This window comes from Neomonachus schauinslandi, chromosome X (genome assembly GCF_002201575.2).
Source record: "Neomonachus schauinslandi chromosome X, ASM220157v2, whole genome shotgun sequence".
NCBI lineage: Eukaryota > Metazoa > Chordata > Mammalia > Carnivora > Phocidae > Neomonachus > Neomonachus schauinslandi.
The window spans coordinates 66,905,908-66,920,537 of NC_058419.1; the positions used below are offsets into that span (position 1 = coordinate 66,905,908).

At 36.8% G+C, this 14,630-nt stretch overlaps 1 protein-coding gene across 4 annotated transcripts in view; it reads left to right on the plus strand.

Moving 5' to 3' along the window:
• The window catches only part of ABCB7 (ATP binding cassette subfamily B member 7), a 165,839-nt gene that overhangs the window by 137,288 nt on the left and 13,921 nt on the right, over positions 1 to 14,630 (plus strand). For 3 of the 4 annotated variants that reach the window (XM_044911522.1, XM_044911523.1, XM_021686869.2), the window contains one exon: positions 1,511 to 1,618. In XM_044911522.1, the coding sequence (XP_044767457.1) occupies positions 1,511 to 1,618 (108 nt within the window). Of the gene's footprint in view, positions 1 to 1,510; positions 1,619 to 8,091; positions 8,229 to 14,630 lie in introns of those variants that run through there. The other variant, XM_044911524.1, reaches the window with a different exon arrangement.

Below are 14,630 nucleotides of genomic sequence, written 5' to 3' on the forward strand. Positions count from 1 at the left end.
TCTCCTCTGGTAACCATTCGTTTCTTTTCTATACTTAAGAGTCTGTTTCTTGATTTGTCTCTGTCTCATTTTTTTTCTCTTTTTTCCTTTGCTTGTTTGTTTTGTTTCTTAAATTATTATTATGAGTGAAATTGTATGGTATTTGTTTTTTTTTTCTGACTAACATATTTCACTTAGCATTATACTCTCTACCTCCATGCATGTCATTGCAAATGGCAGGATTTCATTCTTTTTTTATTTTTATGGCTGAATTATTTTTCATTGTATATTTAAATAAAAACTTTCTAATAAATTTTTAAAATGGGCAGAAGACATAAACGACATTTTTCCAAAGAATACATCCAAATGGCAAACAGACACATGAAAAGATGCTCAACATCACTTGTCATCAGGGAAATGCAATTCAGAACTACGAGATCTCACCTCATACCTGTCAGAGTGGCTAAAATCAAAAACACAAGAAACAACAGGTGTTGGCGAGGTTGTAGAGAAAAAGGAACATTGGTGCCCTGTTGATGGGAATGCAAACTGGTGTAGCCACTTTGGGGAACAGAATGGAGGTTCTTCAGAAAGTTAAAAATAGAACTACTGTACGATCCAGTGATTGTGCTACTGGGTATTTACCCAAAAAATACAGAAACACCAATTCAAAGTAATACATGCAGTCCTATGTGTATAGCAACATTATTTACAATAGCCAAGATATGGAAGTAGCCCAGCTGTCCATCAATTGATGATGGATAAAGAAGTCAGAATACTTTTGAAAAGGAAGTTTGCTCAAGTTACCATACACAGTTGTCTTTGTTGCCCCTTCTGTCCTCTGAGTTTGAACTAATGAAAAGCAAATGTTCTTGTACCCTTTGAATCTCCTATCTTTCTATTGATTTGAAATTTTCTACATCTTATCACTTGAGTCCTATCTCATTTTATTTTTGTTCTCATTGGCCAGATAAACATCATACCCAGCTATGTTCCTGATATCACTGGATTCATCATTATTGTTTATTTGTTTATTTTTAAGTATAGAAATATCCACCTTCTCTGAGTTTTTCTAATTTAAAGAAATGTTGCCTATCTAAAAGATCATTTTTTCCATGATAATGTCATATTTGCCTTCCCTTTTTGATCAGTTTTCTCCTCTTAGTAATTACTAGATTAGGTCGAATATGCTTGTGATATAAAGTTTATATAATAAAAAATTCAGGGGCACCTGGGTGGCTCAGCCGTTAAGCTTATCTGCCTCCGGCTCAGGTCATGATCCTGGGGTCCTGGGATTGAGCCCCGCCTCAGGCTCCCTGCTCCGCGGGAAGCCTGCTTCTTCCTCTCCCACGCCTCCTGCTTGTGTTCCCTCTCTCGCTATCTTGCTGTCAAATAAATAAATAAAATCTTGAAAAAATAATAAAAAAATAAAAAATTCATTGGCATTTTATATGTTCCTTTAAGAAATATATGATTATTTTAATTTGCATTTACCTAATCTTTTTTCCTACTCTTCTTGTCAAACTTGCAGACTATTCTTAGTGCAATGAAGGATGCAGTCAAACACAGAACTTCTATTTTCATTGCACACAGATTGTCAACAGTGGTTGATGCAGATGAAATCATTGTCTTGGACCAGGTAAGAGATTTAACTTTAAAGTTTAGTATGTGGGGGATTTTGGGGAATATGACAGAATAGGAGGATCCTGAGCTCACCTGTCCCACAGACACATCTAGATAATCACATCAGTGCAAATAACACAAGAACACCCTGGCAGAACAGACTTTGTAGTTGACTGCAGATGGGAGGCCACATTGAAAAGGGTAGGAGGGGCAGACACAGTCTGGAACCAAAATCCCACTGAGATTAACCATGAATGGAAGGAACACCATAAGCATGGAAAAGGGAGAGGAGCAGATCCCACACTAGGCATCTTAGGCAGGAGGGGAAACTACACTGGAAAGACAGGTCCCCAAAATATTAGGCTTTAAGAAGTTATGGGGCTTAACTTTCTGAGTTTTTACAGTAGTGGAACATAATGCCAGGTGCTTTAAAAATCATCTGGCTTAGCTGTGGGAGGCCCACAGAGCAATTAGAAACTGAGGCTTGGCCTTAAAGAGCCAGCAAAACCAAAAAAAACCCCTACCAAAATAGCATAGAAGCAGCAGTTTGAAAAGTGCCTGGTGTACACATGAAGGACATTTATTTACTAATCTCAGAATGTGTGCTGGAGGGGCAGAGATCTTTAGGAGATTTGTCTAAGAACAGAAGAGCTAGTGGGCATCCATTTCTCTGCCCCCACCCCCAGCCTAGATAGCTAGACAGTTGCAGGAATCAGCAGGAACACTCTTCCACCTATCTTGCCAACACAACATACACCACATCCTGCATTCTGGGGATCTGCCCCACTTAGCAAGCATCCCTCCAAAGCAGTTCCTGCCAAAACACATACTGCAAGCAGCCCTGGCAGGGACCTGCACCACTCCAAAGTGACTCCTGTCCTGGGGAGACAGGAGAGGAGAAGATAACCACATACAGCAGTGCAACTGCGGCAACAGCAGACAGACTGGGCAGGCATCTGGTCTGACTGTTGGCCCCACCCACCATCAAAAGCCTGTCAGGAAAAGGCAAGAAGAGCACCCTAAAGGTTGATGCTACTGCAGCCCTAACACATGGACTGGGGCCAGGCATCTGGTTTGACTACAGGCCCCGCCCACCAATGAAAGCCTCTTGGGGGCAACAGAGGGAGAACACCCCGCAATTTGATATGACTGCAGCCCAGGCAGAGGGGCTGAGAACAGGCATCTGGTCTGGCTGCTCACACTACTGAATTACAAGCCCACAGTGGCCCCAGACTCTTCCCTTAACAGCACAGGGACCAAACCCTGCCTGGTACACCCAGAACATGAAAAGTGGACCATTGCATCTAATGACTGAAGGCATGACAGCTTAGCCGCAGCAGTAGGGTACACACAACTCACTAGATGATACACCTGAAGCTCCTGGTTCTGGTGAACAGTGGACATTATGCTACAGGACACCACAGGACCTCTTCTTCATAAGGCCACTACTTTCAAGATCAGGAGACTTAGCAGAATTTCCTAATACATAGAAACAAACACAAAGAGGCAAAATTAGGAGACAGATGAATATGTCCCAGATGAGAGAATGGGACAAAAGTAAAGCAACAGAACTAATTGAAACAGAGATAAACAATATGCCTGATAAAGAATTCAAATTAATGGTCATAAAGATACTCACTGGACTAGACAGAAGAGTGGAGAATTTCAATGAACCTTTAATAAAGAGATAGAAAATATAAAAAAGAAGCAATGAGAGATGAAGAACTTAATGACTGAAATTAAAAATACACTAGGTGGGGGGCACTTGGGTGGCTCAGTCAGTTAAGCATCTGCCTTCAGCTCAGGTCATGATCCCTGGGATCGAGCCCTGCATTGGGCTTCCTGCTCAGTGAAGAGCCTGCTTCTCCCTCTCCCTCTGCTGCTCTCCCTGATTGCGCTCTCTCTCTCTCTCTCTCTGTCAAATAAAGAAATAAAATCTTTAAAAAAAAAACTACACTAGAGGGAATCAATGGCAGATTAGAGGAGACAGAAGAATGGATCAGTGAGCTAGAAGACAGAGTAATGAAAAGAATCAAGCTGAACAGCAAAAAGAAAAAAGAATAATAAAAAATGAGAATAGATTAAGGGAACCCAGGAACATCATTAAGGATTATAACATTCACATTATAGCAATCCCAGAAGGAGGAGAGAGAAGGATGCAGAAAAATTGTTTGAAGAAATAGTAGCTGAAAATTTTCCTAACCTGGGGAAGGAAACAGACATCCAGATTCTGGAGGTACACAGAACTCACAACAAAATCAACCCAAAGAGGTCCACACCAAGACACATAATAACTAAATGGCAAAAAGTAGTGATAAAGAGAGAATGTTAAAAGCATCAAGAGAAAAGAAAACAGTTATATACAAGGAAAACCCCTTAAGGCTTTCACCTGATTTTTCAGCAGAAACTTCATAGGCCAGACAGGGGTGGCATGGTATATTCAGACTACTAACAGAAAAATAACCTGTAACCAAGAATACTCTACACAGTAAGGCTATCTTCAGAATACAAGGAGAGATAAAGGGTTTTCCAGGCAAATAAAAGTTCAAGGAGTTCATCACCATTAAACCAGCCTTTAAGAAAAATTAAAGGGAAATCTTTGGAAAGAAAAGGCCATAATTAGGAGTAAGAAAATTATGAAAGGAAAAAATTTCACAGGTAAATGCAAACATATAATAAAAATGGTGTATTAATCACTTTTAAAACCAGTATGGAGGTTAAAGCAGAAAAACAAAATAAATTATATCTATAAAAGTAATCAAGAGATTCATAAAATAAAAGGATGTAAAGTATGATATACATAAAATGTGGGAGAAGTAAAATTTTACTACTTTAAAAATGACTTCAAACTTAACTGACCATCAACCTAACATAGACTGTTATATGCATAAAATATTATATATGAACTTAATGGTAACCACAAAGCAAAAACCTGTGGTAGATACACAAAAAGTAAAGAGAACGTAATCCACGCATAACACTGAAGAAAGCCATCAAATCACAAGGGAAAGGGGAAGATGGGGGGAGGAAAGAAAAGAACTACAAAAACAACCATAAAACAAGTTACAAAATGGCAATAACTACATACCTATCATTAATTACTTTGACTGTCAATGGACTATAAATGCTCCAATCAAAACACATAGGATGACTGAATGGATAAAAAATACAAGCGCCATCTAAGTGCTACCTACATGAGACTCAGTTCAGACCTAAAGACACATGGAGATTGAAAGGAAAGACACAAACATTTACCATGTAAGTAGAAGTGAAAAGAAAGCCAGGAGAGCAATACTTCTATTGCACAAAACATGCTTTAAAACAAATATTGTAACAAGAGACAAGGACACTACATAATGATAAAGGGGAAAAGCCAGGAAGAAGATATAATAGTTGTAAATATTTGTGCACCCAACATGGGAGCACCCAAAAACATCATGTGTTAACAGACATAAAAGAAGAAATTAATACAATAATAATTGACTTTAACACCCCACTTACATTAGTGGGTACATCATCTATACAGAAAAATAAAGGAAACAGTGACTTTGAATGACATATTGGACCAGATGAAATTAACATCATATAGATTCAGAACATTCTATCAAAAAACAGCCTTATACACTTATTTTCAAGTGCACACAAAGCATTCTCCAGAACAGATCTCATATTAGGGCACAAAACAAGTCTCTGAATTTAAGAAGATAAAACCACATCAAGCATCATTCCCAAACAAAAAGATATAAAACTAAAAATCAATTGTGAGAAAAATATGGAAAAAAACACAAACACTTAAAGCTTAGCAACATACTACTAAACAACCAATGGATCAACAAAGAATCAAAGAAGAAATCAAAAAATACATGGAGACAAATGAAAATGAAAACACAATGGTTCTAAGTCATTCAGATGCAGCAAAAAGTGTTCTCAGATGAAGATTATACCAATATAGGCCTATCTTGTGAAAGAATAAAAATCTTGAATAAACAACCTAACCTTACACCTAAAGGGGCTAGAAAAGAAAGAACAACAACAACAAAAAAGCCCAAAGTCAGTAGAAGGAAGAAATAAAGATTAGAGCAAAAATGGATGAAATAGGGACTAAAAAAACCAAAATAGAATAGATCAATGAAACCAGGAGCTGGTTATTTGAAAAGACCAACAAAATTGATAAACCTTTAGCCAGACTTACCGAGAGAGAGAGGACTCAAATTCAGAAATAGAGAAGAAATAACAGCCGAGAACACTGAAATACAAAAGATGATAGGAGAATACTATGAAAAACTGTATACCAACAATTTGGACAGCTAAAAGAAATGGATAAATTATAGAAATATATAACCTTCCCAAACTGAATCAGGACACAATAGAAAATTTGAACAAACCAATTACTAGAAATGATATTGAATCAGTAATCAAAAACTCCCAACATGGGCGCCTGGGTGGCTCAGTTGGTTAAGCGACTGCCTTCGGCTCAGGTCATGATCCTGGAGTCCCTGGATCGAGTCCCGCATCGGGCTCCCTGCTCAGCAGGGAGTCTGCTTCTCCCTCTGACCCTCCCCCATCTCATGTGCTCTCTCTCTCAAATAAATAAAATCTTTAAAAAAACAAAAAAACAAAAACAAAAAACTCCCAACAAACAAAAGTTCAGGACCATATGGCTTCACAGGTGAATTCTGCCAAACATTTAAATAAAAGTTAATACCTATTCTTCTCAAACTATTCCAAGAAATAGATGAGGAAGGAAAGCTTCCAAATTCATTCTGTGAGGCCAGCATTACCCTGATACCAAAACCACATAAAGATATTACAAAAAAAGCAAACTACAGGCCAGTATCTCTGATGAATATAGATGCAAAAATCCTCAACAAAATATTAGCCAACCGAATCCAACAGTAAATTTAAAAAAATCATTCACCACGATCATGTGGGATTTATTCCCAGGATGCAAGGGTGATTCAGTATTTGTAAATCAATTAATATAATAGGTCATATCAATAAGAGAAAAGAACAAAACCATATGTTATTCTCAATAGATGCAGGAAAATCATTTGCAAAGTACAGCGTCCATTCATGATAAAAATTTTCAACAAAGTAGGTTTAAAGCAAACATACCTCAACATCATCAGGCCATATATGGAAACCCACAGCTCACATCATACTCGGTGAAAAACAGAGCTTTTCCTCTTAACAGGAACAAGACAGAATGTCAACTTTCACTTTTATTTAATAGAGTACTAGGAATCCTAGCTGCAGGAATGAGACAAGAAAAAGAAATAAAAGGCATCCAAATTCATAAGGAAGAAGTAAAATTTTTCATAGAAATGAATTCAGTAAAGTCACAGATTACAAGATTAATGTACAGAAATCTATTGCATTTCTACACACTGATAATGAAGTAGCAGAAAGAGAAATTAAAACAATCTCGCTTACACTTGTACCAAAATTAATAAAATACTTAGGAATAAACTTAAGGAGATGAAAGTTCTGTACCATGGAAACTATAAAGTATTGATGAAAGAAATTGAAGATGACACAAATAGATATTTCTTGTTCATGAATTAGAAGAATTAATATCGGTGAAGGGTCTATACTACCCAAAGCAATCTATACAGATTCAGTGTAATCCCTTTCAAAATACCAACAACATGTTTCTCAGAACTGTAACAAATAATTTTAAAATTTGGATGGAACCACAAAAGACCTCAAATAGCCAAAGCAATCCAAAAAAGAAGAGCAAAGCAGGATGTATCAGAATCCCTGATTTCAAGATATATTATAAAGCTGTGATACGTATGGTACTGGCACAAAAATAGACACATAGATCACTGGAAGAAAATAGAGGATCTAGAAAAGAACCCACACTTATATGGTCAGTTAATCTATGACAGAGGAGGCAAGAATATACAGTGAGGAAAGAGTCTCTTCAACAAATGGTGCTTGGAAAACTGAACAGCTACATGCAAACAAATGAAACCAGATCACTTTCTTACACTATACACAAAAATAAACTTAAAATGGATTAAAGACCTAAATGTGAGACCTGAAACTGTAAACATTCTAGAAGAAAACATAGGCAATAATTTCTTTGACATTGGCTGTAGAAACTTTTTTTTAGGTAAGTCTTTTCAGGCAAGGGAGAATCAGGCAAAATTAAACTGTTGTGAGTACACCAAACTGAAACGCTTTTGCATAATGACAGAAACCATCAACAGAACTACAAGGCAACCTATTGAATGGGAGAAGATATTTGTAAAATGATATATTTGATAAGGGCTTAATATCCAAAATATATAAAGAACTTATACTACTCAACACCCAAAAAACCAAATAATCTGATTTAAAAAAATGGGCAGAGGACTTGAATATACATTTTTCCAGAGAAGCCATATAGATGGCCAACAAACACATGAAAAGATGCTCACCATAAGTAATCATCAGGGAAATGCAAATTAAAACCACAATGAGATATCACTTTATACCTTTCAGAATGGCTAAAATCAAACACACAAGAAATAAGAAATGTTGACGATGATACAGAGAAAAAGGAACCCTCATGCACTGTTGCTGGGAATGCAAATTGGTGCAGCCACTGTGGAAAACAAACTGGAGGTTCTTCAAAAATTTGAAAATAGGTAATTCCACTACTGGGTATTTACCCAAAGAAAATGAAACTGCTAACTTGCAAAGATATATGCACCTCTATGTTTATTGCAGCATTATTTACAATAGCCAAGATATGGAAGCATCTCAAGTGTCCATCCATAGGTGAATGGATAAGGAAGAGTATTACCTGGCCATAAAAAAAATGAAATCTTGCCATTTGCAGCAACATGCATGAACCTAGAGGGTATAATGATAAGTGATATCAGTCAGAGAAAGATGAATACCATACCATTTCACTCATGTGTGGAATTTAAGAAACAATTCAAACAAAGAAAAAGGGACACCAAAAATAGACCCTTTAAATACAGAGAACAAATTGGTGGTTGTCAGAGGGGTGGTGTGTGGGGGGATGGGTGAAATAGGTAAAGGAGAATAAGAGTACACTTCACTTGATGAGCACTGGGAAATTTATAGAATTGTTGAATAATTGTATTTTAAACCTGAAACTTACACTAATATAACACTGTATCTTAGTTGCAGTTCAATCAGAAAAAAGTTTAGTACGTGAAGAACATTGCAAATTGTCACAAACACAAAGAACTTAAATATTGTTTCTAAAGAAAAATGCAGAATTTGTGTTCTTTAAATGAGATTGAATCCTGATAGGACTTCATTTTTACTTCCTTTTGATGGGAAAACAAAGGCATTTTTCTTCCAAGAAGAAATAAACTATTAACTCCCTTTTCATTGAAGTATTAAAAGCAAACTTATATCAGGAAAGCCTTAAAGCCTCATATGATAGAATCAGGTTTTAGAGAGTGTATATATAAAATAATTTTTTGCATTCAGTTTTGCTTTGTACAGAATCATTGTTCATTATTGTTTTTGTATTTTCTATTTTTATTTTTTCTAATATCTGCACATACCCTTGATGTCTAAAAGAAAATTACCATAAAATAGTCACTTGCAAACATGATTATTTTCATTTTTTTCCTCCTGGGGAAATGGATAGCCTGCTTTATCCCTTCTGAGGGATTTACTTTAAGAGTGTACTATCTAAGTGTTCTGATCAACTCAGAATACCACTATAGTGATTGGTAGATTTAAAAATTGTGATAGGGGCGCCTGGGTGGCTCAGTCGGTTAAGCGACTGCCTTCGGCTCAGGTCATGATCCTGGAGTCCCGGGATCGAGTCCCACATCGGGCTCCCTGCTCGGCGGGGAGCCTGCTTCTCCCTCTGACCCTCCCCCCTCTCATGAGCTCTCTCTCTCTCTCATTCTGTCTCAAATAAATAAATAAAATCTTTAAAAAAATAAAAAAATAAAAATTGTGATAATTTTCCCTTTCTCCACTCTTTGTAAGGATATATTTTCCCATATCCTAGTACTTGGTTATTTCTAATATTGTTCAGTTTTTCACCTTCCATTTAGCCTTTTCTATGATTATGTTTCCCTTCTAATAAATAAACCTTCAGTTCTTTATCATTTTGAAAGCCTGAATACTGGATGTTGAGAGAGAAAAAGCATTCCCATGTGCTTTCTATATTCAGTTATTGAGAGAGAATTTTTCACACCTCATATAAATTGGTGTGTATGTGTTTGTATATATGTGTTTTATATACATACATATAGTTATATAGTCTTACCTGTGTGTACTTGAGCAACCCTAGATCTTTTTGTTGGTTTTTTCATAAGTGCTTACATTCATTAGAAAATAAACTAATTGTTTTCAGTATGATTATATACCACAATGCCTTAAATATGAAATGTTGTAAATATACTTTATTATCCAGTTGATGTTCAAAAGAGGGCAGTTGTTGTGATAAGCACTGGGTGTTGTATGTACGTGATGAATCACTGAATTCTACACCAGAAACTAACATTACACTATGTGTTAACTAACTGGAATTTAAATAAAAACTTGGAGGAAAAAAATTATAAAGACAGAATCTGAAATAAAATCTGCTGTTGGTGCTTTTTTACTAACTTTTCCATTGTATGCAGGCATGCAGATAGTCTTATAAAATAGTAAAAGTACTTGAACAAGCTTGTGCGCTCTTGTCTCATGCCATGGGGTTGACAGTATCTACAGTTATATCACAACATTGCCACTTGAAGTTTGGATTATAATTGGAACTAATTTATTAATGATTATAGCACATTATCTAAAATATCTTTATGTTTATAATTTGATAATTCTGTATTTGCTTGATTATGAAGATCAGAGGCTTTCATTTTCTAGTGAAACTTATGTGATCTCATATGTTCTGTCAGCAGTGCCTTGTAGTATTAATGTTACATCTACATAAGAAATAGAATTCTCAAGGTCCCTCCTTACCCCCACAACCTGGTGATTACTGCTCCCCAGCCTTGGCAAGAGGCTGTAGGTTGACTTGTCAGGAAATGGAGTCAAAGAGGCTCTAGACAGGAAACTATCAAGCACATGAACAAAGATGGGGAAGATTAACTGGAAATCAAAACACACCAAAAAAGAAGACAGTAGAGCCCCTTCTGCCACTGACTCCAAGAACCTTGCTAACCATTTATTTATTTCTACTATCACCACTCCTTCCTTCATCAGGAGATAATTGAAGAATTCTCTGCAGAAAACACAAGTAGCCCCAGAAAAAAAAGATATTTGTATTTGGAGACCCCAGCAAAAATGACCATGTATCCATATGATCATCCTTCAGTGAAACCCCACAGTTGAAAATCCTGTTCCCATGCACGTAGAGTTTCCAGTCAGTTTTCTAATGCTCCATTATTGTCAGTGCATAATAAAGGAAGACCTCTTAAACAAGCAGGAAAAAAAGGAACTCAGTAGAAAATGCAAAGAGCATAAGGCAATTTATATAATTAATATCGTCACAGGTCATGGAAAATGAAGCATTTTTAAAATAAGGACAAATGCTGTTAAGAAAAAAGAGTAAAGGGAGTTTTATATGGCATGAGGTCCAGATACATTGTTAAATGAAAGAAAGAACAATTCACAATCTATTGTGTGCTGCTATTTGCAAGGAGGATGGGGAAAAACACTAATATGTTATATTTACTTATTTTTGTAAAAAAGAAACTCAGAGTTTGTACCTCTTAATCCACTTCATTTTGCCCATTCTCTCATCCACCTTCCCTCTGGCAACTACCAGTTTGTTCTCTAATTAAGAGGTACAGACTTCCACTTACAAAATAAATAAGTCACGGAGATGAAAAGTATAGCATAAGTAATACTGTCAATAATATTATAATAATGCCTTATGGTGACAGATGGTGACTACATTACCATGACCAGCACTGAATAATGTATACAATTGTCTAATCACTATGTCATACACCTGAAAGTAATATAACATTGTATGTCAATTATATTTCAATAAAAAATTACAAAAAATGGTATTGTCCTAAATTGAGCTGGAAAGAATTTAGTATTTGATGATTCACAGTCTTTCACTGGCTCAGAGGTATGATCATGGATATTAATTACTACTATACTAAGGCAATTCAGAACAGTGTTTAAGAGTTTGATTAACATAAAATATACTAAAGCCTTTCATTTTTGTATATCAGTGCCAAATAAAAAGAACTATTAGCAAAAGAGAAAATAACAACAACAAACTCAGGAAGCATAAACTAGAAACTAAAGACATTGACTGCTTGTGGAGTGGGGATAGAAAGAAGTAGAAGAGATAGGAAAGGGAACATGACTTTCCTGATTATACTTTTTTATATATGTATTTTTTTACTTTCAAGTTTTTAAATTCCACCTAACGTAGAGTGTGATATTAGTTTCAGGGATAGAAATTAGTGAATCATCACAGCACCCAGTGCTCATCACAAGTGCCCTCCTTAATACCCATCCCCCCACCCACCTCCCCTCCAGCAACCCTCAGTCTGTTCTCTATAGTTAAGAGTCTGTTTTATGATTTGTCACTTTTCCCCCCATGTTCATCTGTTTTCTATCTTAAATTCTACATGCAAGTGAAATCATATGGTATTTGTCTTTCTCTGACTTATTTCGCTTAGCATAATACTCTCTACCTCCATCCACACCCTTGCAAAGGGCAGAATTTCATTATTTTTGATGGCTGAGTAATATTCCAGTGTGTGTATGTGATGTGTGTATGTGTGCGTGCACAAGCACGCGCATGTGCAATGCCTGTGTGTATACCACATCCTCATAATCCATTCATCAGTCAGTGGGCATTTGTACTCTTCTCATAGTTTGGCTGTTGTTGATACTGCTGCTTTAAACATCGGGGTGCATGTATACCTTTGAATCTGTATTTTTGTAACCTTTCAGTAAATACCTACAAGTGGAATTGCTGGATGGTAGGGTAGTTCTCTTTTTAACTTTTTGTGGAACCTTCCTACTGTTTTCCAGAATGGCTGAACCAGTTTGCATTCCCACCAACAGTGTAAGAGGGTTCCTTTTTCTCCACATCCTCGCCAGTGCCTGTTGTTTCTTGTGTTAATTATACCCATCCTGACAGGTGTGAGATGGTATATCACCATGGTTTTGATTTGTATTCCCCTTATGGTGAGAGATGTTGAGCATCTTTTCATGCACCTGTTAGCCATCTGGATACCTTCTTTGGAAAAATGTCTGTTCACGTCTTCTGCCCATTTTTTAACTGGATATTTGTTTCTTGGGTGTTGAGTTTGATAAGTTCTTTATAGATTTTGGATACTGCCCTTTTATCAGGTATGTCATTTGCAAATACCTTCTCCCATTCTGGAGGTTGCCTTTTAGTCTTGTCATGTGTTTCCTTCACTGTGCAGAAGCTTTTTAACTTGAAAAGTCCCAATAGTTTATTTATTTATTTTTTAACATATAATGTATTATTTGTTTCAAGGGTACAGGTCTGTGATTCATCAGTCTTATATAATACACAGTGCTAATTACAACACATACCCTCCCCAATGTCCATCACCCAATTACCCCATCCTGCTAACTTCTCTCCCCTCCAGCAAACTTCAGTTTGTATTCTAAGGTTAAGAGTCTCTTATGGTTTGTCTCCCTCTCTCATTTCGTCTTGTTTTATTTTTTCTTCTCTTCCCCTATGATCCTCTGTTTTGTTTCTTAAAGTCCACATACCAGTGAGATCATATGATAATTCTTTCTCGGACTGACATATTTTGCTTAGCTTAATACCCTGTAGTTCCATCCACATGATTGCAAATGGCACGATTTCAATTTTTGATGGCTGAGTAATACTCTATTATGTATATATATACCACATCATCTTTTTTTTGTCATACTTTTTTTTTAAATTTTATTATGTTAGTCACCATGCAGTACATCATTGGATTTTGATGTGGTGATCCACGATCCATTGTTTTCGTATAACACCCAGTGCTCCCTGCAGTACGTGCCCTCCTTAATACCCATCACCAGGCTAACAAATCCCCCTGCCCCCTTCCCCTCTAAAACCCTGTTTGTTTCTCAGAGTCCATAGTCTCTCATGGTTCATCTCTCCCTCTGATCCCCCCCTCATTGTTCCCTTCCTTCTCCTAATGTCCTCCATGCTGTTCCTTATGTTCCACAAATAAGTGAAACCATATGATAATTGACTTTCTCTGCTTGACTTATTTCACTTAGCATAATCTCCTCCAGTCCCATCCATTTTGATGTAAAAGTTGGGTATTCGTCTTTTCTGATGGCTGAGTAATATTCCATTGTATATATGGACCACATCTTCTTCATCCATTCATCTGTTGAAGGGCATCTCGGCTCTTTCCACAGTTTGGCTATTGTGGACATTGCCGCTATGAACATTGGGGTGCATATGGCCCTTTTCACTACATCTGTGTCCTTGGGGTAAATACCCAGGAGTGCAATTGCTGGGTCATAGGGTAGCTCTATTTTTAAATTTTTGAGGCACCTCCACACTGTTTTCCAAAGTGGCTGTACCAACTTGCATTCCCACCAACAGTGTAAGAGGGTTCCCCTTTCTCCACAACCTCTCCAACATTTGTTGTTTCTTTCCCTGTCCATTTTTGCCATTCTAACTGGTATAAGGTGGTATCTCAATGTGGTTTTGATTTGAATTTCCCTGATGGCTAATGATGATGAACATTTTTTCATGTGTCTTTTAGCCATTTGTATGTCTTCTTCAGAGAAGTGTCTTTTCATATCTTCTGCCCACTTTTTGACTTGATTATTTGTTGTTTGGGGTGTTGAGTTTGAGAAGTTCTTTATAGATCTTGGGTACCAGCCCTTCATCTGTAGTGTCATTTGCAAATATCTTCTCCCATTCTGTGGGTTGCCTCTTTGTTGTGTTGACTGTTTCCTTTGCTGTGCAGAAGCTTTTTACCTTGATGAAGTCCCAAAAGTTCATTTTTGCTTTTGTTTCACTAGCTTTTGGAGATGTATCTTGAAAGAAGTTGCTGTGGGCGATGTCAAAGAGGTTAGTGCCTATGTTCTCC